Source organism: Acanthopagrus latus, chromosome 19 (assembly GCF_904848185.1).
Source record: "Acanthopagrus latus isolate v.2019 chromosome 19, fAcaLat1.1, whole genome shotgun sequence".
Lineage (NCBI taxonomy): Eukaryota > Metazoa > Chordata > Actinopteri > Spariformes > Sparidae > Acanthopagrus > Acanthopagrus latus.
Window position 1 is genome coordinate 11,830,611 of NC_051057.1, and position 24,183 is coordinate 11,854,793.

At 43.5% G+C, this 24,183-nt stretch overlaps 2 protein-coding genes across 5 annotated transcripts in view; one reads left to right on the top strand and one right to left on the bottom strand.

The window, feature by feature from the left end:
- mllt10 (MLLT10 histone lysine methyltransferase DOT1L cofactor) overlaps nucleotides 1–2,753 on the bottom strand; it is a 47,140-nt gene extending 44,387 nt beyond the window's left edge. For all 4 annotated transcript variants that reach the window (XM_037078925.1, XM_037078924.1, XM_037078923.1 and 1 more), the window contains exon 1: nucleotides 2,354–2,753. In XM_037078925.1, the coding sequence (XP_036934820.1) occupies nucleotides 2,354–2,516 (163 nt within the window). In that variant the 5' untranslated portion in view covers nucleotides 2,517–2,753. The remainder of the gene's footprint in view (nucleotides 1–2,353) is intronic.
- A 9,791-nt stretch (nucleotides 2,754–12,544) lies between these two features.
- Nucleotides 12,545–17,861, top strand: skida1 (SKI/DACH domain containing 1). The gene has a single exon (XM_037078381.1). It carries the CDS (start codon nucleotides 12,975–12,977, stop codon nucleotides 15,519–15,521), a length of 2,547 nt encoding a protein of 848 aa, XP_036934276.1. The 5' UTR covers nucleotides 12,545–12,974; the 3' UTR covers nucleotides 15,522–17,861.
- The last annotated feature ends 6,322 nt before the right edge of the window (nucleotides 17,862–24,183 follow it).

Consider the following 24,183-nt stretch of genomic DNA (forward strand, 5'->3'; position numbering starts at 1 on the left):
TCTCCACTGATTTTAAACATTTTAGTGTGTTTAAAAGTCTTTGTGAGTACTATTACATACATGTAACCTGATAATTTTCCTCCAGTGATGTCACTCAGCAGCTAAGTTGCAGGTTGTGGGTATTATAGGCATTAATGAGCAGAATAAAAACTGCAATAGGTCTGATTCTTCTGTACCTATTTTGAGCATTTGTGTTTGAACTGTCCATAATAGTGTGAGAGGAGAGCAATGCTCGAGTCTACACTTCTAGCATTGCACTCCTGTAACGCTGTGTTACCAAAACCTGATGCCTACATTACCCACAATGAAACAAAGCCACAGTGAGTGACATCGCTGGGGGCAGTTTATCAGATTATGTGGAGCATCCTCTGTAGCCACAAAAGGCTTTTTACAACTTTTTCGCATATGCCGTACTACTCCTCAAAACATTTGGACACACATTAATGTGTCAAATTGGCGGAGTTACCCTTTAAGTATACTTCTGAAAGCCATGATTTTGACTAAAATAATTTTTTACTCATTTGACTCTAGGGTTAGTAGTATAGCAGTATAGCAATTTCACAGTCTACAATGGTATTAACTGTTATCATACAGTGTATATCTGCTTATCACCAGTGCTGAATTCTATGATATTTGTGTGATTAAAAAATGTGAGTTTAGATCACGTTTCACGTCTGCCGGGACACATTTTATGAAATGATAAATATATAAAGCACTTGTTCTTTATTCCTATAACAGACTCTTTAACTGAACATTAAAACAATAACAATAATTGTGTAACATCCTGATGCCAAGTAACCATGACATTTTCTGAGAGACTACCTTACCATGAAAATCTCATACGATTGCAACTCTTGTAGACACTGTTGACTGTCTCTAGTTAATACTATCTGTCAAGCATGTTTAATTTAAAAAGAAGCTGCCATAACTGTGGTTCAGTAGCAGATCTGGACAAGGTAACGTATGATATGACAGAGTGCCGTTTCTTATCTGAATCAATATCCTGCGTATTCTTATCTAATACAGTGCAGCTCGTCTGCTACCAATAATTCACTCAAGGAGGAAGATGTGGCTTTCATGTCACCCACCCACCATCCCCATTATGTGTCTCTGCAAGACATTACACATGAAATAAAGTATGCCATGTGCTCCATGGTCAGTTATTGAAGCACAGACATTTAACCAGACCACATTTGGGAAGTGACTTGATGTTTAACAGCAGGTTTGTGTTTTGATATGCATTTTATCTGTCGTCTGATAACCAAAACATTCAACAGCTTCAAGTGTTTAGTGACACTTTGTACTGAAGCTTCAAAAGCTCTGCTTTTGTTATGGACAGACCTTGTGATGATACAATACAGTTGTGATTCCTGGTAGTGTACGTTTGATACTAAGTATAACAAAGCCCAGACAACTAGCATTCCATGCTCACTCACTATGCTCAGTGTGACAGTTTCTCTCTACAGTACTTTACAACACCATACAACCTTGATGTGGAATACTGCGAGATTTAAAACAACCCTGTCTCTGATTAGAAAACACAATGTCCTATCACCATTTTCACAGTCTAAGGTTAGTTTCTGTAACTTTAAACCAGCAAAGACAAATCATTTGACAACATCTGAATGTTGAAATGTAGCAAACAATTTTTCTGTTCTTCTACAGAAGTGCTCCTGTCTGGCCTATTAACCATCCAATCACTGACAAGCTGTGACAAACAAACCCATGCTCCAAGTGCACACTCTAACACCTACTGTGTTTGCTAAATGTGCACATGGCCAGCTGTTGACTTTGTAAACAGTGGACGTCATCATCTGAGTCATCCAGGGTGAGCACTGGTTTGGCAGCACAACATCACTGTCACTGTCCCGGCAGCTAATATGTAGCCATTTGTAGTCATTGTTTTGCTGGATGCACCATTCAAAATATTGGATTCAAACATTTAAAAAGCAGAGTCTGATGAAGTTCCACATCCTTATCGATTGCAGGATGGAGTTTTGTTAAGTATACAGTGGGACGGTCCACATATTTTGAAGCTTCCCTCGTTCCATATGTCCCACTTGACAGCTTCTGACAGGCTTATAAAATAGTAGCACAACTCGCAGCCAGGAGCGTGTTCATGAGGTAGCGGCCAACTATCGCCCATGGCGGATTAAACAGCCTAAATGAACTTCTCAGCCGAATCAGCGGACTGCCCCGCTGCATTAGTCGAGCCTGACCTCAGCCTGGCCTTGGTGAGGGCAGGCGGAGGAGGTGGCTCCACACGGAGCGCTCCATAACCTTGCAACAACACAACGCTAACTAGCCTGCAAGCTAGCTGCTAACTACTAGCCGAGCTAACGGCACAGCTTACCTTGATGCACTGCGACGTTGCAGCCGTGTCCGTCGCAGTAGACTAGCGGGTTTTCCGCCCAGCCTCTCTCGTCTGAGCAAACACAGCAACCGCCGATCATCTCCTTCATATTACTCGTCGAGAACTCGTCGTCCGCCGCCAGACAACGCTCGCCGGAGACCATCTACGAAGAAAGCGGACATGCGGAAAGAATACGATGCACGAATAAACACAAAACCTTCGCCGAACACGCCCCTCTTTCCCCCAGTACGGCACTTTAGGTCCCACTCGATCGAAATGTCATGTTTTAAACGTGTTTACGTCCCCTTTCGACACCGTATTTTTCACCAAAACATCCACTTCACGGCGCGACGGAGAGGAGAAGAGGGGGGACTTCGTAGAGAACAGGAAATGCGTAATGACGCAAGGCGCGTGTGTGTGCGTGCCCTCTGACAGGAAGTGAAATACGGATGTGATTGGATCGCCGAGAGCAACGTTCCATTTTGGTTCCACATGGCCGAGATGGGTTGAAACTTTGTAGTTAAGAGGCTTAACTTTACTCGATTCACTGTCAACAGTGTAGCAACATGGAGGTAGGCAAAGATGTGTCGTATTACTGACAGAGACCTACCAAGCTCAGCAGCTGTTGCAAGCACCATGTTTAGGAAACAGATGTGTGTTTACTAGGCCATGTGTTATTTAAAACAGATTTGAGATTTTACCACGTGTTTGTTTGTTGCAAGGGCTGTAACTCTTCATGTACTGAGTGGACCAAGATACATTTGAAATGCGTAGAGCACAGCTGCATTAAAAACAAATGTGAATATTTTCTGTTCAAGATTAAAAATCAGAGACTTTGCGTTCAGTGTGAAGATCGTGTGTGATTATTTAACAAGAAAAGCTGAATTTAAAGTGGAAATCATTACTTGATCAGTGCACTAGTTGATCAAAAATGACTTGGCTATTAGTTTGACAAATTATAAATCATTGATCTGGATTATACAACTATGTGGATTTGCTGTTTTTAAATTATAATGTTTTATATTCTAATGGATTATCTTTATGATAAATACATCTGCTTGGGTTCTGGAAAATTTGTCATTCACATTATCTGTTCTGATAATTATTTAAAACTATTAAGTGTGGGGACCCTTTGCTTAACCATTAACTGATACATCAAAATAAATAAATAAATAAGCACAACAGTCAATAATGAAGATAATCGTTACTTGCAGGCCTGGAAAAAACACACTTACCACACTTACACTAGGGTTGCAATGGTATGATGTTTATATGGTGTAATAAGCATATCAGACAGCCTCACTGTTTCATTGTATCATGGTCCTACACAATTTTATTCACTATAGTTGTAAATTACAAGTGTCCTGAAGAGAATAAAAATGATGGGGATTTTTGGTTGAAATGCTTTATTATTATGTTCTGACAGACATGAAATTTAAAACAATTTCAAACTTAAAACTTGTTTTATTTATAACACTACCACAGTGGAATTTAATACCTTTAAATAAACATACTATGTATGAAAATCATGATTTTTTTTTTTTTAATTCCACAGTGCAACCCTTACTTACCACACATCAGTTGTTACACTACTTGTACCTTACTTTGGGTTTTTCCCACATTTAAGATTTTATGTATGCTGTGTGCGGCCACTGAGATCACTGTCACATCACTTACTGCCACTCTATAGTCTTACGGTGCACATTTGTAATTAGGCTATATAGGCTGCTTATACACATCCATGCATACATCCTTAAAAGTTAGGCTTGTGGGTGTTTTATTATGTTTTATTGCATCTTCCTAAACATGTTTAAAACAACATGACAATAGTTAGATGACAAAAAAACTGGACATTCAAATTATTTTTGTAAACAAAATTATAGCTGATACATATAACAAATTTGAATAAATGTGTATATACCTACACCTCTTGAAAAAATCTGCAGCTTGGGTTGGGACTCGTAATTTTTAAGTAACTAAACATTTTATGTTTGTCACCTTTGCCATTTCATTATGATTGTAAATAGTAAAGGTATAGACCCAGTCAGCATAAAGCTACTACACTGCATACTGCTATTTGGAAATCTTTTCATTGTGAAGATGAATACCTTTTATCTTTCAAAAAATATGAACTAGGCTTTGAGAATCGTACATCAGGCTGCATATCAGACCTGTCAATGTACAGTTTTGTTTTGACAGCATCCCCATGCTGTTGCCAAGGATGCTCCAGAACACACACACACACACACACACACACACACACACACACACACACACACACACACACACACACACGTACTCCAAGCACTCAGCTGCTGCTTGCATCACCGATTCCTCTGAGCGAGCTCCCGCTCTTGGTTTCCAGAGAAACGTAATGACTTGCCAATAATGCGCAAGAGCACACGAGCGTCCTCCGTGTAATATGGTGAGCGAGAGGTCCCTGGGAGTGCCTGCCCATTGTTTGCTTTAATTTCAAATTGCTCAAATGCTCCAGTCGACACTGGGCACTGCACTAAAAGGGGGTGTGGGAGGGATGGGGAGCTAGGGGAAAAGGAGAAAAAAAAGTGAATTGTGTGTGGCAGGGGAAAACCTATTAGAGCTGGAGAGAACAAAGGGAGGCGAAGGAGGGGGTAGCGGTTGTGGAGGGGCCCATATAGCTACTGAAACACTGAAAATGGCAAATGATTTTTACAACTTGCACTTGATTAAGTCAAAGTCTGCTCAAATCATGTATAATGTTCCTCAGGCTGTCAGAGAAGAGATGTCTCCGAGACAGAAAATTGCAGTGACACTGTCTTCTTTCAAACACTGTGGGTGACCTCAAGGTATAGATGGTGTAGCAGTAAGAGCTTTTATAAAATTTCAGGTATTTTGTGATTATAATCAGGCTATGGCTGGATACTACGTCAGACCTTTGCTGCTCACTCTTTATTTCAGTTGTTTGTGTGAGAATCGATAAACCCAACCACAGTCAGCTGTATGGTTTTGCTACATAAAAGATGTATATGGATGAGAAATTATTACAATGCAACAAACTGAAGAAACATTCCCGTATTTTTCTGCAATTTAAATGTAGCCTATAGAGCTGGATTTCTGTCATAGGCCACTGCCTCTGTCAGGGTTTTCAAGTTTTCTGCCTGTGTATTCAACATAGTCTATTTCTCTTGCACATTATTGTAGTGAAGCTGGACCTTTGTGTGAGAGAGAGAGAGAGCACAGACATAAAAGACTGAGACAACATCTTAAAAAAAAAAAAAAAAAACATATTTGACTGTGGTATTTCCCATTTCATTGATTTCACCGTTCACAAGCATTAAAAGGGACTGTATAGACACAGTTCGTGAAAATAAAAGAGCTTAATTGGCTTTCCTGCGGTACGCTCATTCATATTCCCTCTTATTCTTCTCGCTTTTGGTCTACATTTAATTGTCGGAGAGGTGACTTTGCAGCACTTGAGATTTTAAAAAGTCAGAAGGGCTCTCATGATTGGGTTCTGGGCATGTTTGCATAGGCTGAGAGAAGTTTTGTGGTCTCCCTGTGCAGAATGGGGAACATGTAGAAGCACAGGGAAGAAAGGCAATAGTTGGGAAAAGCAGCCCCCACACCCACAGACTTATATGTAAGCCGCAGCTGAAATGGCATTGTGTTGAGGCATTGTATATACACAAATGTTGGACCTACTTAACCGCCTGCATGTTATTTATTTTGTTTAATGGCTGCTGCTCTTTATAGATTGCCTAACTCCACCTGGTGTGTTTTACTTGACCACTCTAAATTCTCCCAAAGACGCGGGACCAAGGAATGTTTGTTAGAAACATCACACAAGTAATAAACTCTGAATTCTTGTCCTTAAACATGCATCCCAAGTGTGTGTGTGTGTGTGTGTGTGTGTGTGTGTGTGTGTGTGTGTGTGTGTGTGTGTGTGTGAGCGTGTGTGCATTGCAGGGGAACTCCGCAGAAAACTAAAGCAGTCTGGGAGGAATGTTTTCACAGACTGAGCTCATAAGCTTCAACAAATGACTACTGACAGCTAAGCATAGGACTTTTATTTTGAAGCAATTGTGTTCCCAAACAGGCACCGCATGCCTGTTTTCAGATCAATTTATTAATGAGCAGTGTATTTCTCATGGGTGTCGTGTAGACCTCGCTAAACCAAATAAACAGCCTCACATTGTTTACGTTACGTTGAGCAAAATGTGTGTTGTTTGACTTATTTGATCAGCTTTTACACAGTGTGGCCTGGTATGTACATTTAGCCTCACCATTTGTTCTTTAAAGGTGCACTAAGGCATTTTAATTGGCAGAGATAGATTGATTTTCTTTTACTTTTGACTTGTTTTTTTGAATGCCTAAACACATTGAAATAAAATAAAAACTCTTTTCCTTTACGCACTGTTTCACTTTGTTTATATGTGGCAGACCCTGCCACCTTTCTAGCTTCACACATTAGACTAGAAAGGGGACCTTATGGTCATATGAGAACAGCCTTTTTATTCTGTTATGGAAAAAACAAATATGTCACTTGCCGGATTGACATTGTAAATACTGATAATCTGAGTTTGAATTAACTCTCCAAAAACTACATAGTGGCCCTTTAAGACGATATAGATCAGTGGTCTAGTTAGCAGCACATGTGCCAGCTCCACATCTCTTCTGTCCATCTCACTGTTGCATGAATGCAGCTTATACAGTGAGTTCTAGTTAAGATTATTCACCTGCAGCAACCCCATACATGCATCATTAAATTTAAGGGAGCCTGGTGTTCATCATGGCTGCAATTATAGGCTGTGTGTCTGCCTTTATAAGTTTTTGTTTTTGTTTTTGTTTTTTATCTCTATGCTATGGACATACTTGGGCTGATTGTGTAGGTCTCCCTCATGTCTTATGACAGTTGATGGTTCATGTCATTTCTGCTGTTAAGCCACGCGCTTTTATTCCACCCGTGTCATTTGATTGCAGACATTCAAACGATCACATTCAAATGGAAACGCCTGTGTTTTGCATCCCGGGTCGGATCTGTGAAAGAGTGTAATGTGGAGAGGAACCTGAAATGACCTGAATAGAGGGAAGCCAGGAGAGAGCCGTGTAACGCTCTCCCTATCAGTATTTACCTATAGTCTCCTCTCTCGTCGGCGAGTCTAACCTAGCACAGGGGCCTGCAGGAAGAAAAAAAAAAAAATAGTCCCAACACGGCGGGGTGAAAGGTGAAGAGAGCCCCTCCCCCCGCCAGTGTCCGCACACACTTCAGGCTCGGATTGCATGTAAAATCACATTCTCCCGGGATGGTTGGGGGGTGGAGAGGAATTCATTGTTTTGGCATGGGGCAGTGGGTTTGTGTCATAAAAGGTCCGTGCTCTTACAAGTGCCTGCGCCTCCTTGACCAAGTGTCTCCATAAAACTCAATGCACAAACAAATGACTCGGGTGCTGCGGGAGCGACACGTTTGGGTTTGATGAGTACTGGAGAAAAAAAGTAGGAAGAGTTTGGGGTTTTTTTTTCTGTTTGTTTTTTTTGGAGGCTCTCCTGCACCGACATGATTTTACGCCGAGCTTATAAAAAATTAAATGAACCAGTTACATAGAGCTCGTTCAGGAAACTGGTTTCCGCATCGCGTTTGCAGTGTGTGTGTGTGTGTGTGTCTGTGTGTGTGTGTGTGTGTGTGTGTGTGTGTGCGCGCGCGTGCACTTTATTTTGCAAGATGGTTAAACTGAAGTGAGCTTCGTGGATTCATATTTATATTCCACGAGTCCACCACTGTCGAATTGTAGGTTACACTGCACTGGTCGTGTGTGTTCACTGGTCATGTGCGTGTGTGTGTCTGTGTGTGTGTAGGCAATGTCCTTACCGTAATCCGTCTATCTGCCCCATTAAGCCGGTCTTCCACTGTGAAGTAGTGGGGAAAAAAAATAGTAGGTAGCCTGAAACAACAGTCAGAATTCGCAACTAGGCTACTTCAACACTTTAAATCTGAAATACAGATTTTATTAATTAATTTAAATCACTGTCCAGGCTCCCCCAGCCATGTCACACACACCAAGCCTCCACAGGAGTGTATCAGTGTCCTCCAAGAGTTGGTCGTCTGAGGCTTTCCCCCCGCTTTTCAGCGGGCTGTTGTAAGAAGCCTCCCCCGTGCATGAGCTCTCTCCCTCGGCCACTCGCTCTCGTCTCCTCACCTCCGGTCCCCCGGCCGACATCCCGTGCAGGCGCAGGAGAGAGAGGGAGAGAGTGGAATAAGTGGCCTGTGGCATCTGGTGCATCACGAATCTGCATAACAAAGAGTCCCCCGGTCTTAATTGGAAATACTCGAATATGTATATATGCGCAAGGTTTATTGTTATTCAGTAATTATGACAATATTATATTATTGTTTTTAGATGGCCCTCAATTCAGATCTTGGGATAACACTAGAGCTCTGGTTCAAAAACAGTGATCATGCAGCCAGCATGGGGTGCTTAAATGTCCGCAGCAGCGATGAATGGGGAACTTCACCGGCAGATGTTTCGGCAGATAAGACATCGTTGACTAGTTTAAAAGTATTTTATTTATTTATTTATTTTCTGAATTTTATTTTGACATGTTTTTGTTTTTTTTGAATTGCTCATGTTCCGGGAATTTAATAACAACGATAATGGTAATAAAATAAAAATGTTTGAAAATTCTCAGATCATCACGCAAACACAACGTGAGAGTTAAGACAGTGCGTCAGTACGCTCATTCCTTAAAGTTATAAAATATATTTTGAGTTTCAAAGTCGTTGGTTAAAAGAGACACGTGACAACATTGGGTGAAAAAAGTTATGAGAAACTTGTTTATAGATCTCCACTGGAGTAACGTTACAAACGTCAAACAGCTGTGTGTAATCTCAGTATTGTGTATTTGTGTAACAGGACAACTACGCAAAGCGCACACGAAACAGGTCAGTTTGGATGTGGACCGAATTGGGTCAACAGAAGGTTTGAACTGGTTTGTTCACATTTGGTCTAACTCGTCTATCTCAAGTGGAAACCCTCGGCTGCACCGTGTGATGCGGGTAAAAGAATGAACAAGCGTTGGGTCGACCAAAGAAGAAACTCAGACTTCCGGAAGGTGCAGTGGTCAGGACGTGAGATGAAACAAGCCTCGACTGTCTCTTCCTCTCTGCATCTCCCGGGCCGGGCACGGTGTGCACCGCGGGCTCTGGGCTCTGGGAGTTATTCCCCCGGGGATCCGGACCTCAACAAGCTGCTGCCCCCTCCTCTCACTTCACTCTGCTGCATCCGTGAAAACTCCACATGCCCCGTGTATTAATGCTGTCATACGCCATCAGCACGTGAAAGGCGAGTTTTTCTTGTGCGACTACAGCTGAACAGCTCTTTGTATTTAAAGCGACGAGAATGCAGGTCAGCTGACCCGTGGGTGACCCAGCAGTTAAACTGGAGTTAACTGATTGTGAGGTGATTGGGAAGCATGTAAGACAGAGACGAGATTCACACACACACACACACACACACACACACACACACACAGGCACACAGGCACACGCATACGCAGTGATCTCTGCTGGTGTCTCAACTGCTAACCCTGACCGTCTTCAAGTAACTTGTCTTATCGACTAAAATGTAACCTACTTCATTAGTAGGAGGGGATTTTGTTCTCACTAGAGGCTGCTATAATTATAATATTTAATTATCTTCACGATTCTGCGCCGCGATACGCACAGCGGATGTAATGTAAGCTCATCATTTGGAAGCAAAAGGCTTAACCCGTACAGAGAGATAAACAGTTTTGGTCCACTACAAAGCGTAGTCCCTATAAATAGCATGACGTTTCAAGGTGCATCACTATGACCCTAATCCTTCAAATGCGTGCGCGTTAGGGCTACAGGTACCGTAGTGTGTGGTCAACATCTCATCTATATACATACACCTAATTGATTCATACACACATACACCTAATTGATTCATACATACATACACATAATTGATTCACTTTTGCATTAGGGCCCATTCACACACTGTTTCCTTTATCTCGGTGTTGTCCACGTCCACAATATTACAGATTATGCGCCACAGTCCATTGCGCGGTTCGTGTGGACACGGTCCAATCACATTGAAAGATTTACGGAACATCTATAATAACATAGCCTACATGTTTAAAACACACTGTTTGATGTAACACCGAGGTAACATTGCTGCTATTCGACGTACAGTCAATAATCTGTAAATAAGTAAACGGGCTTAACGTTGAGAAGATGAGCATGCCCAGTCTCGAGTTTGGCCCCATCGCGCTCAGCGCTGCCGGTGAGGAGCGGGCCACAGGGGATTCACGTGTTTTATAGATAACAAAGAGGGAACATAACGCAGGGAGGATTGGGAAAATGCGGCTCAGGGGCGAAACACAATAGCGAGTCCAAACTAGCTTCCATAGGCCTATTGGTAATTCACACAATTAGCCTATATAATACACAGCGCAGTCACATTATTTGGACAGCGTTGTGGGTGGTGGCTGCAGCCTCTCTGCCTTCTCGTGCGTCTTTCAGAGTGTGTGCTTGTGTTTGTTTCCTTCTTCTTATGTGTGCGTACGTGCCAGCGTGTGCATGCTCCGTGAAAAGAATAGCAGTGTGTGTGTATATATATATATATATATATATATATATATATATATATATATATATATATATATATATATATATATATATATATATATATATATATATATAGTCAGAGAGGTGTTTAGGTTTGCACATGCGCATAGACATAATGTGAAAATGTGTACAGATTAATACGCATGACACACAAAGAATTCATAGGTGAAAAAAGCCTGTAAGTGACAACGTTATGTTCCTTTTCCCCATGATATAGAGAGCTACTTGTTGCTCCTAGCCTATTATAAATATAATCTTGTAATGTGTTATTTATATTCTATAATTGCTGTTCAATATACGACGTGAAAACGGTGGGGGGTTTTTTCACGCGAGATCTTCATTGTATTATTTAATTGGCTGCAGCTTACATTGTCTGGAAAATCCTGTGGTAAAAGCAACCCTGACTCTGCACTTTTTGTCCGTCCAATCAGTGTGTACGTTGTTTTCACCAGGGCGAAAAAGTGGGATACAATTTAACAGGGGTTTGCCTGTTTAGCGTCACGACTCCACTAAATTCACTAGAATATAAATTCTTAAGTTTGACGTAACGTAACTTTTTTTTTCTGCTTGCGTAAATACGCGATATATTAACAGCGTTGCACCCTGCTTTACAGCACGTGTCAAATTATAACACACACACACACACACTCTCTCTCTCTCTCTCTCACACACACACACACACACACACACAACTGTAAAGGGAAAAGGTGTAAAAACCATCGGAAATACCGGTGGATTAATTAGGATATAGCCAGACAAAAATGGACATAGGTCTACACAGTCCGGACAAATACTGTAGGATAAGTAGGTCAGTCTATAGTCAGCTGCGTATGGAGGAAAAGCTATTGAGCCAACAAAAGCAGATGAGTTGAGCCTTGGTCAGGGCAGCAGCCTGAAGGAAAAGGAAAAGCAGCTCTCCAAGTGTAAAAAGCAAATGTCTTTGTTTAAGCTGCGCTGCGTTAACACACATCAGACCGTCTAAAGTAGCCGGAGCGTGGAGTCATTTTACCAGCATACAATCGATTCCATACAGCACCGCCACCGCATGCGTTCTGATGCGGACCGAAAGGGGAAAAGCGTATACATACATACATACATACATTCCAGTCTTATCATGACAACTTGCAGGCACTGGCTACCCTTTTCTGCTCGTGCACACGCACCAGTCAACGGCTCTGATTTAGCTTTTTATTCAGCCATTGAAATATGAACTTGTCATAACTGCGTTATTTACTCAAACAGCGGGGCCCGTGGGCACAATTGTAAACTATTGTAATGGCAGGGTGTGGAAGGGGGTGGGGATGGAATATCCATTTTTATTGCATCACCTGTCAGCAGCGTCCAATGGGCGTCGACTCCGAGGGCATTAATTGATGAAGGTGTCTCCAGACTGGTGCACCTCCCCTCTCTGTCATTTTATTTGTGGCTCAACCAGCAGCCAGAATAGCAGCTGCATTTTAGCTCTTATTCTGTTTCTCTCTGTCTCGGACTCTCTCTCTCTCTCTCTCTCTTTCTCCCTCCCCTCCACCCTCACAACTCCCTCTCCCTCCCTCCCTCTCTCTCTCTCTCTCTCTCTCTCGCTCTCTCTCTCTCTCTCTCACTTCTAGCTATTTTATCCCTCTGGCTGAGGCAGTGGTGTACACCTACCCCTCGTCCTGCTGCCGTCCAGAGGGGAGTGGAGCCGGCAGAGGCAGGTAGCAGCAGCCCCGGCTTGGTGGACGCATCCGTCGCATTCCTCCACCATGCCGGACCCGGGCAAGAGGCGACGAGTGGATGCTGCTGTCGGCTCATTCAGCCCATTGCACACCGGCAGCTCCATTTAACTCTGCATGTCAAAGTTTGCATTTTCATGACGCAGCAGCAGCAGCAGCGGTGTGGATGGATTAAAGGTATGAGCAGGATGCCTTGAGCCCGCGACCCCCATGCCATTCACTGGTAAATCCATAGTATACTGAGAGTGACTACATGGATTAATACATTGGAGCGGAGACATAAAACATGGGAGACCTGGAGTGTGGCTTTGAGGAAATGCAAGGGGTGAGACTGGGATACCTGCTCATCAAAGGCAAGCAAATGTTTGCTTTGTCTCAGGTCTTCACCGACCTGCTGAAGAACATCCCTCGGACCACGGTGCACAAGCGCATGGACCACCTGAAGGTGAAGAAGCACCACTGCGACCTGGAGGAGCTGCGGAAGCTCAAAGCAATAAACTCTATAGCGTTCCACGCCGCTAAATGCACTCTCATATCGCGGGAGGACGTGGAGGCTCTGTATTTCTCCTGCAAGACGGAGCGGGTGTTGAAGTCCAACAAAAGGAAAGCGAAAGCGGCGTGTTCCCCCGGGGCTGAGGATGAGTCGCCGGGGCTCCTCCGTGCCGACGCCGAGCTGTGGAGGGAAAAAGTTTGGTTTAGTTTGCACGGCGTCCCGGAGACTCTCACACTTCACAGCAAAGCGGGCAGGAGGAGAGAGCTGCCTTCTTGCCTTACCGACTCCAAACTACCTCAAATTTACCACAAAACCCACGGACGGGAATACCGTTCGGTGACCAAGTCCGGTCACAAACACTTTAAAAACTATGAAACAACGAAAATAACAGGGAACCGCGTTACTTTGAGCCAAAGGCACTCGTTTTTCCGGAGCGCGGTGAGCCGGCAGCCGGTGGTGCTTCAGTCCGCCATAACTGCTCAGTCCAGGCTCTCGCGCTCAGCCGGCGACCTACTTCACAAAAGGAAGAGGAGGCGCGAGGGGGGCGGCGGCGGCAGGGACAGCGCGAGGCACTCGTGGAGCAGGAGCAGACACGCGCAGCACCACGTACCACCGGTGCTGCTCGTTCAACCCAAATCAGCCGGCGGCCCCGGCGCTTCTTTCGGTGCTTTCCACCTCGGTCCGGATTTCTATCTCGACCCCAGACCTCACCACCATCACCACCACCAACATCACCACCACCACCACCATCACCACCACGAGCAGGGTTTCCCGGAGAGCTACAGCAGCGACACCGAGTCCAGCACCTACTCGGACCGGGCGTACCCGGACTCGGACTTCGGCTCCGGCCTCTCCACCACCAGCAACTCGGGGAGCTCCGAAGAGGAGGAGGAGGAGGAAGAGGAGGAGGAGGGCGACGAGGAAGATGACACGCAGTCAGAGAGTTCAGAGGTCAGCTCAGAGGAGGAGGAGAGCTCCTCTCAGTCCGACTCCAGCTCCGTTTCTAGCCGCGTTTCGGTCCAGAGCATCCGGTTCCGACGGGCCCGGGTCGGCTCCCTCGCGAAAACTCTCACCACTTTTAAAGCACCTTTGGTCCTGCAGCCCACGTTCCACTACAACAACCAGCAGCAACAAGGGAGGCAGGACGGGACACTGGGTCATGTTGCCACCTCGCAGACAGTGGACAGCAGACAGCAGAGGCGTCAGAAATGTGAATTTATATGCAGTGAAACTAGAAAGGACCCGGGACCTTTGCAGACGCCAAAATTCAACTCGGCTCGGGTGGGGGAGTGCTTTTTCGCCGAGTCCAAACGGGAAAGGGCGTTTGAGGCTGATCCAAACGGGACTGGCCCCGCGGACGAGCTGGCCCCCTATTCACCGGGGCCCAACCGGAGTAAGGCCTTGCACCCCTCACGCAGGACACCGGGTCCCCCCACCAAGTGCCCCCCGGGACTGAGCGCTAGGTGTGACTACGACAAGCTCCCCAAATGTGCCAGCAGGAGGGAGGCGAAAGCCGCCTGCCTAAAGCTGCCCACTCCTGTGAAAAGGATAAAGACCGAGGCGGAGGAGTCCTGCGTGACCGCCGCCCCCCACCCGGACAGCGACAGTACAGCCAGGACGCCACCCTTCAACCTCCACAGTGTGAAAGTTAAAGTGGAGGAAAGCTGCGATGAATATGAATACCAGAGCCAGGCCACTGTAGTCAAATGTAAAGGAGACAAGGCAGAGAGCGGAGCCATCAAACAAGGGGACTGTTTCAGCAGCAGCAGCAGCGGGGTTACAGCCACAGAAAGGAGCCCTGATGTGGTCCCCAGGTCCCCCTGTGGTCCTCGGGAACCCTGGAGCGGCCAGGAAAGCCCGTGTATCGACGAGGGGGACCACAGGAGCAAAAACTGTAGGGCTCCGGTGCTGGGGAGTAAGAAATCCCGAGTTTCCAGGGCGCAAACAAAACAAAACGTGCCCAGGGTCAACAAGGCTGCCTCTTCCTCCTCCTCATCTTCCTCCTCCTCCTCCTCCTCCTCTTCTTCTTCTTCTGCTTCTTCTTCTTCTTCTCGTTCGGCGGGCTGCGAGGAGGCATCCACGGAGGAATTGCCGAGCAGACGCAAACGCAGCACCGCCAGCACTGTAGCATCGCCTGCAAAAACGCCTTTCAGCCTCATGGCAAATTTCCCATCCCCGCCGTCGCTGGTTGTTGGCAGCGACGGGGATTTGTGCCCCGCTTACTCCCTGAACTCGCTGAGGGGCCCCGGGCCTCCCCCTCCGTCCCACCCCGTGTGGAGGTGGCAGCCAGGCGGCCAGATTCTCCCTCCCCCACACGCTCAGAGAACGAGGAAATACTGAGCTGTTTTTTTTTTTTTTTTTTTTAAGAGAAGAGGGGAAAAAAGCCCCCAGCGTGTCCATATGAAACCTAATCACAGCCAGAGTCTTAACTTTATCGCTGTTTATTATTATTTTTTCTCCCGCTTTATTTTTCTTTTCTTTCTGTGAATGGGTTTACATTCCGCTTTGTTTTGAAGTTTGATGGGGGGGGGGTCTACAAGATCGCTCTTTTTGGAGCCTCAGACAACCACAGGACTGTGAGACACCGCACCTGGATTTATGCTGACAAGAACTTAAAAAAATAAGCTATCAGTCCTAAGCAATATGTTAGGTTCTCGTAATTGTGTTTACTTGACTTTTTCATTTTGTTTTTCCCTGATTTCTTCTTCTTCTCCTCCTCCTCCTCCTCCTTCTTCTTTTTCGCTCTTCTATGCTGACCTGTTGGATTGTATGGTGCCAGGGTTTCAGTAGTTTGTGCTTTGTCTAAGAGAGGAAACGGGGTAAAGAAAAGAAAAAAACAAACATAAATCCTTGAGATGAGACTGAGTGCAAGTTTGACCTTGTATAAATCACAAAAACAAAATCAGGGTTTTCCCCTCTGTGCCGCTTGGTATATTTTTTATAATATATATATCCAAGCTGTTTCTTTCTGTCAGGCTTGGCCTCAGAAGCTCACGTGTCCAAGTGTTCAATTTCAGAGAATTATTGAGAAAAAAGAGAAAAGAAATGGTTCACTAATGTCTATCTATACATACTCACGGTTAAGCCTTTATTAGATCTGACAGGAATTTATTCGCGGTGGTTGTAGGTTTTTTCTAGAGTCCTTGTGATCTGGTTTTCAGCCTTGTTTTTATTTCTGCCGAGTATTTCCTGGTTTGTGTGAGTGCGCACAGACGCAGGCCCAGACACAACACAGGCCTTACGTACAGACAATCAAAAAACAAAAAAGGAATAAGGCTCAGACCTTCTCAGCACGTTAAGTCCCACGATAGACTCCTATTCACGTCCCCTCCCGATCCCACTCTGGCCATCGACATGTGTGCCTGCTTTTTTTTTGTTGTGTGTGTGTGCGTGCGTTTGGAAGCACGGACGTAATGTAAATCACAGAGATGGTAACAATGCCCAAGAGAGGATATGGTTGGGATGTGATTCAGGAGTCACCGTGGGGGGAGAGACAGCACCAAAACAGCGTGAAAACACCTTGTAGCTACCCTGGCTGCTCAGAAACAATGCGACAAAGCACAGGAGATAGGCTTAAATGCATTGCACTTTGATACTGGTGGGGGTCTCGTTTCAGCTTTAGGGTTTCTGCCTAGCCTGTGAAATGATGTCTGAGTGATGCTGATAGAAAGAAAAAAGGAAATAAAAACAGCTAAAGATGTATTTGGATGTAGATAGAAAGACCAAATTCCATTCATTTATTTGAATATTTAGGATGTACCCATACGTGAGTTTTCCTATGCCATTTCCTGGTTTCCTGTAATTTGATAATCTGCTGATTTGCGAGAAGCCACTGCTGTTCATTATTCTATTTTTAGTTTGAAAAAAAAACGCCAATTATTTCTAATTATTGGCACTGTTCCTCTCCGAGACGCCCAGAATACAATCTTATTTTTTCTCTTTTTTTTAATGTTTCTTTTTGTCACCATCTTCTGAATATGGCCGCTCAGTGAATGTAGTGCCCCCCCCCCCAGACCTGTTTCTCTCAGCTTCTCCAGTGGACACACCTTTTTTCTTTCTTTTTTTTTTCTTTCTTCCTCTTTTTCTTTCTTTTTTTTTTTTTAAACAGGAGCGAGTCAAGCGGTCGAGGCTGCACCCACATGTAGGTTTTTTTAGGTAAAAATGTGTAGATGTTTTTTAATGGCAGTGCAGGACGCGCTCTGCTAATTGGCAGGCTTTTCTGTCCGCGACAAAGAGAGGCCCAGCTTATGGCGAGCCAGATCACAACAAACCCAAAGCCCGTGAATGATGTCAGCGCCCTCACAAGCACAGCAAAGGGGTGCATTCATTCAGAGGATTGTAGAAACTATTTAATGGGTGATTGTAAAAAAAAAAAAAAAAAAAAGAAGAAAATGTGTAAAAAATTGAGTTTCACTCTGCCTAACACGGTGTGGACACATATGGTAGATGTTCAGCCATGTGATTAAAGCAGCACCCTGCAGCCATGAAGCCCCAGAAACTCACCATGGGCCTTATTCCTGCGGCTGGAAGCGACAATTCAAACTTGAACTTATATTCTCAGTCTGTTCAGCTGGCTATTTTTTCTTTCTTTTTTTTTTTTTCTTCTTTTTTTTCGAAGCCATGACACAAGCTGGCATAAGAGCGAGCAGGCTAGCAGTAAAAAGAAAAGAAAAAGAAAAAAAAAAGAACTGAGGGGGTTGCACAGGGTTTGAGAGGGGGGAAGTTGCTGTGTTGCGAGAGCGAAGCTTTCAACCTTTAATCCGCATGTCAAAAGCATGGGCTGCACGGCACAGGAAGAAGAGGAATAGCCTGCGCCCAGAGCAGTGCGGGTTTTGCCCCCCTGACGCACCAGCCTATTCTCACGCAGCACTCACAATGCGCGGCTGAGGGACGGAGATGGTGGTAATGGCCTGTTGGGAGGGCCTTTCCACCGTTAAGACAAATAGCTCTCTGACAGTGACGCTATCAATGTAAACAATTGCATCGTGCTGCAGCCAGGGGCTGCGTGCACTCTCCCCCCATTCGTCCTCCTCTTCCTCCCCCTCCTCCTCCTCCTCCTCCCTGCCCTCCTCATCCACTCATTTACTTCGCTTTTTTGATACAATACTTGAGGTCAGGTTTTTGACATGGAATTTGAAGTCACTGGTTGTTTATATGAAACTGAATATTTATTTTTGTGAATTTTTCTGGGGTTTTCTTGTATATTGACTTTTTTTTGTCGTTGTTGTTGTTGTGAATATCTATACAGGACAACTGCACTCGAAATGGAAACTTGAACGGCGGATCTTGAAGCACTTTCCCTTTCTTTTCTTTTTTTTTTATAATTATGAAGCATTCATTAAAACGCGACTGAGTGTAATTATCAGACTCCTTCTCTTTCTTTTCAGTTGGACAATCGTGTGTTGTTTTGGAGGAGAGGGGGGTTAAACGGATTTAATGATGGGGGAATTGGCCTGGGATTTGCGTTGGGAGAGGGTTATGTAAACAAAGATTTGTTTTAACTTTGTTTATGGGGTTTGCCTTTTCTTTTCTTGAAAAAACAAAAAAAATCTTTTGGGAACACAGCTGCTGCTTTTCATCTTTGATATGTCTTTCACTGCTCTGTCATTAAATCCGAGTCTCCAGTTTTTTTTTGTTTTTTTTGTTTTTTTTTTTTAATTTACTCGGCAACACGAGTAATTTCATAAATGTTTAAAGGGCGTTTAGGGTAAATTAGACATATCCAGTCTGCAATTAAGTACGAGATAAGAGTTTGGTCCCCGAGGCGAGGAGGTGTCAAAATGAAAGTTAAAGAGCCCAAATAGATCTGCAGTAGCGCTTATCTACACTGTGGGCAGTTTAAACTAACAATAGAAGTAATGATGACTGATGGCGAATACGCCACAAAGAGCTGGCTGCGTGCTCATCACTTCTGTTCAACTCTTCCAGCACCGAGGGAATCCCTTCCCCGGTGTATTTAAGGGCTGTGTGACGGCAGAAGTGGTGGGCCCGCGGAGCCTGCAATAATAACAAGAGGCAAACCGCAGATATTTACGCATGCAGCATTTCCAACCACTGCGCATGAGGTGGTGCGAGCCTACCCGGTTTAATACGCTGCAGTAAGGGGGACGGAACAACAGCGAAACACTCCTGCAGCAGCATGCAAGAGGCTCTTCGTGAGAATAAAAAAATAAACAAACAAACAAAAAAAAACATCATTATTTTTCTTCCAGAGGTACAAGTCCTGCAGCACAGCTACAGCTATATGTGCCAGGGTTAGTGTGTAAATCCGGAGTATGCGAGACATTAGGGGATGAAATACAATAAAATAAACAATTCACAAGTATATGTACCTGCTGTTTGGAATCAACTCGCCTCAGGCTATTCGACTTTCACAATACTGTGCAGCGCAGGACCATGTAACTTCTCCATAAGAAGCTCTGACCAGACTTGCCCTCCGCTCAGTCTGCCATGTTTGACGTGATGTTTCGCTGATTAATGGGACTCTGCGGTACATGGTCCAGGCCAAAGCCCCGAGGTTGATAAGGGGAGCCGGGGCTGGCAGGCTGTCTGGCCCCGGCATAGCATGGCTGCTGCTGCTGCTGGAGCCTGCAGGGGCCATACTGGGAGCAGAGACCGGCCATTATACTGCTGCTGGCGTTTCAGGGTTAAATTCCAGTGCGGATTGGGAACCAGTAGACTGTAACTTCTATAGAATAACAATAGAAGGAATACGTGGAAAAGGGACAAAGCAAGCCTCTGGCGCAATTTGGTTTTAACATAAAAAAAATATATAAAAGGGAAAAAGGAAAGAAAGAAAATTCATGTTTTGTAAAGAGCTCAAAATGATATCTGACTGCGTGTTTTTTTGGGGGGGGCGAAGTTGTGCGTAATGCTGACAGACACATGCTGCGTCAGGGTCAGCACTTTGCATTGATCTTTGAGACAATTAAATACACGGAGACCGATAAAAGCTGTCAGGACGTTTTTATGTTGAATCCCAGAGCTGTGAGGCATTCGCCTGTCACTCGGCCCTTCACTCTGGAGCTCATAATATTTTAGGTGTAAAAATTAAAAAAAAAAAAAAATTGAAAACCGTGATCGTGTGCCTTGATTATCATTATCATGTATTTATTTATTTATTTATTTATTTTTACGCAATGACAAGACTTAGCTTTTATTCCATGTGGGTGTGTGTGAGTAAATCTGTGAGCCCAACACAACGATCTACGTGATGAAACAGAGTCAAACTCAAAAATGTTGACGTAAGAATTGTCAATTACAATTGAAATAATGCCCCAAGAAGTTCCCTTATTTGTCGAGAATCAAGAAAAAAGTTCAGGATACTCAAACAGAATAACTCAAACGAATTGTTAAATGAAGTCTGAACACACTGACAGAGACTTTTCAGCTCTTACTTGGGCGTATGTGACCTGTAAGAGAGGCTATGACGTGAATAGCAGTGGGAGAGTGTGATGTTCATAGAGAGGGGATTAATTGGATTTTATTGTGTAATTTCAAAATAAAAGCCCAGTCCTCTGATTAAGTGAAACAGGACGGGGAGTTGAAGCAGCAGAGAGCTTCTGTTTAACTTATGAAACAAACTTTTCCCCATTGAGTGGAGTCTGTTTTAATCTAATGGGCTCAGCCATGAGCGCTCATCTGTGTGACCCATGTGCTTTTCACCATAACACAAACCTATAACCAGCCACACATCTGAGAAACAGGCTGGATTAAAGGCACAATAAAACACTCCTGTGTGTCTCTCCCCTGTGTATTAAAATGTTGACCCCTTGGAGAAGGAGCTGTGAGCAGGTTCATGCTTCAACAGCTGTGAAAGTTTACAGTTTTCCATTTAGTTTTTTGTTTTGTTTTGTTTTGTTTTAATCTCCACCCCAAATTTAATGTAAATGGGGCTTTAAATCCTAAATCTGTTAATAAAAGACTCCTCCGTGCGCAGCCTGTGTGTGTGTGTCACGTTTAAGAGTGTGAGGTGACAAGCAATCAATCAACACGCCTGAGAGTTCAGATCTCCATGAGTTCAGAATAAGTAGTGCAAAGGTCAGCGGCTCATGGATTTATAATATTAATATAATCGTGCTGCCATTACGTAAGAGCGGAGTCACGCAGAAGTAGGAGTGAGAAACCTTTCTTTTTTATTTATTTTTTTTATTTTTATAATTTTTTTTTTTTTTTTTTTTTAATCAGATCCATCGACCAATCCCCGAAAATAACATCCCCACATGTACATTCATGATTTCCACTAAGGACGTGCTGGTTCCTCGCCAGTGAAGCCTCCCATCGGCGCGATCGTGGCTCACGGTGAAGGAGGTGGAGGCAGCCGTGGGAAACAGCGCTGCCTCTGCTGGGTTGTTTTTCTTTTTTTCTTTTTTTTTTTACCCGGCATCCCCCTGCACAGAGCCGGGGTCAGAGGGAGGGACGGCGGCTTGTGTGGAGCAGAGGAGAGTGGAGCAACACTGCTGCTGCTGCCGCTGCTCTGATGCTGCAGCAGCGTTTCCTCCTGAAAATCACATTCAGACGCCAAATGTTGTGTTTCTAAAGTACCGGCGAAGGTGTCGGTTAGTTTCTCACCGCAGTTTAAACTACTCGATTAATCGTGCTTTAGCTGCACTGAGGGGTTGAACGGCAGCTCATGCGTTTTCTGGAAGATGAGGCATTCAGCTTTTTAAAAATTTAGTGATGAAATATTCTCTATAGTACCTTTATGGGTTTGGATACAACAAAATAGATTACATTAATTATTTATTTTATCTAGTCATCATTCTATATTTTTTATTTATTGACAAAATAATGTAGCCTATTGCCATTAGAAAATTGAGAGTTGTATTATTATCATTATTATTATTATTATTATTATTATTATTATTATTATTATTATTATTATTATTATTATTATTATCATAAAAGATGACAAGAGAAGCATTATTATTATTATTATTATTATTATTATTATTATTATTATTATTATTATTATAAAAGATGACAAGAGAAGCATAACAAACCTTATAAAAAATATCACTAGCCTTCTTTCAAAATTCTTAATAGTTATTATCTAGCAGTATAGTTGATATTGTCATAATTGTAAATATCATGTAATCTACCAAAGCGCAACTCTGACTAAAAATGCCTGATCACCGAATTAGTGAGGCTACTTTTTGCTGGAGTGTTTCAAGCCTGTATGTGTAAATCAAATCACGGCGCTCTGTGGTTAATAACTGACCCCAGAGAGCTGAGAGCACGTTGAGCGGAGACGCGGGGAGCTGATGTCTGCTGGACTTCCCTGGCCAGAGGGACTGCACGTTGGGGGGAGGAAAGGGGAAAACCAGCACCAGAGGGCTTCTGCTCGGTCATGGAGCTCAACTCCATTTGTAAAGGCTTTTCTGCGGACAGGAGAGAGCCAGATGTAGCCTTAATGTTGAAAGGGCGACTGGAGCAACTTTTAACACACAATTCAATCAGTGTGATCGACGAGGGAGGGACGCGTTAGAGGCGACCAGCGCGAGTCTCCGCTCACTGGGGCTGTTATCCTGCCGTGCTGCCCTGTTCTGTGTCGCGGTTATGCAGCCTGTGGCTCCCAACAGAGGTTTATCTATGAATTATTCATCAGTTTTAAGATCTAAAACTATCTGCACATTTCTTAAATTCAAAAGTGTTATGAGAGCATTTCTGTGATATATTAATGGGACCTGATGTTTATTCAGGGTGAGAAAATGTACTTTAAAGGTGCACTATGAAGTTTTTGGGGAAGAGCTTTAATCAGAAGAGAAAGACGACGAAATAAAGTCTTTGTTTTCTTTACTGAGTGAACAAGATAAACAAACTGGCCTTAAGGGACAACACAATTTCATACTGTTTTACTTTGTATACACGTGGCGGACCCTGCCACCTTTTTATCTTCAAACAGTGTTCTGACTCTAAATTTCCTCTGTGAACAGCTTGTTTACTCAGCTAAGAAAAAAAAATTATTTCTGAGTTTGGATTATCACCTCATTAATATTGTTTGAATTAATTAATATTGTTTCCAAAACTACATAGTGCCCCTTTAACCTAACACTGCATGAACTCTTGGTGTTGTTCTGTGGCACAGAAAAGAAGGAGGGCTAGTTTTCAGTTGGAAGCAAAAGTGTAGACAAAGTTGTTGTCTTTTTTTTTTTTTTTTGGGGGGGGGGGGGGTAGTGACTGACACTTTAGATAAACAGAGCTCAACTTTGAAATTCCTGTTGTTCATTTTTTTTTCTTTTTTTTAAAAAACTGCCTAATCCCATTACATGAATGATTGAGCCGGGTGTGAGCATGTTTCAACAACCGTCCTGAACATGTCAGGTTATTAACATCGTGATTATGATTATCACTTCAAGAGATTATTATCTTCATTATTATCCATTGATATTGTTGGTTTCTTTCAGATAAAACATATTTATGTATAAATAAAAATCATTTATTGACAGATAAATCAAACAACTCATTTGAAATATGAATTTGGAGGACCGCTGTTGATTAAAGGCCTTTGAAAATAAAAGTGTTTCTTGTCAAATCTATATATGATTCAAACAGAACCCCTCCTCCACACGCACCCACGCGCACACACACACACACACACACACACACACGCACACACACACACACACACACACACACACACACACACACAAAATCTCACAGAGGTTTCTTTGTTGCATGCTACAATTAAACAACTTGTTTGCAAAAAAGACACATTATTAGCACCTGAAGGTACGTCTTCAAATCAAATTTTTAACATATTTTTTGTACAGAGAAACGCTTTAAATTTCACAGTCTATTACCTCAAAAGCGGTTAATCTCACTGGTTTTGACGGCCACATGTATTTAGAGGTTGACCTGTGTTGGGGAATGGAATTTCTATGAAAAAGTATTTTGTGCTTGAGCTAAAAAAGAGTAGAAACTGGTCTCTTGTAGAACTATTTACAAAGAATTAAACCATCGTAACTGTTTAAAATCAAAAGAATAAATCAGTCCTGTGGGG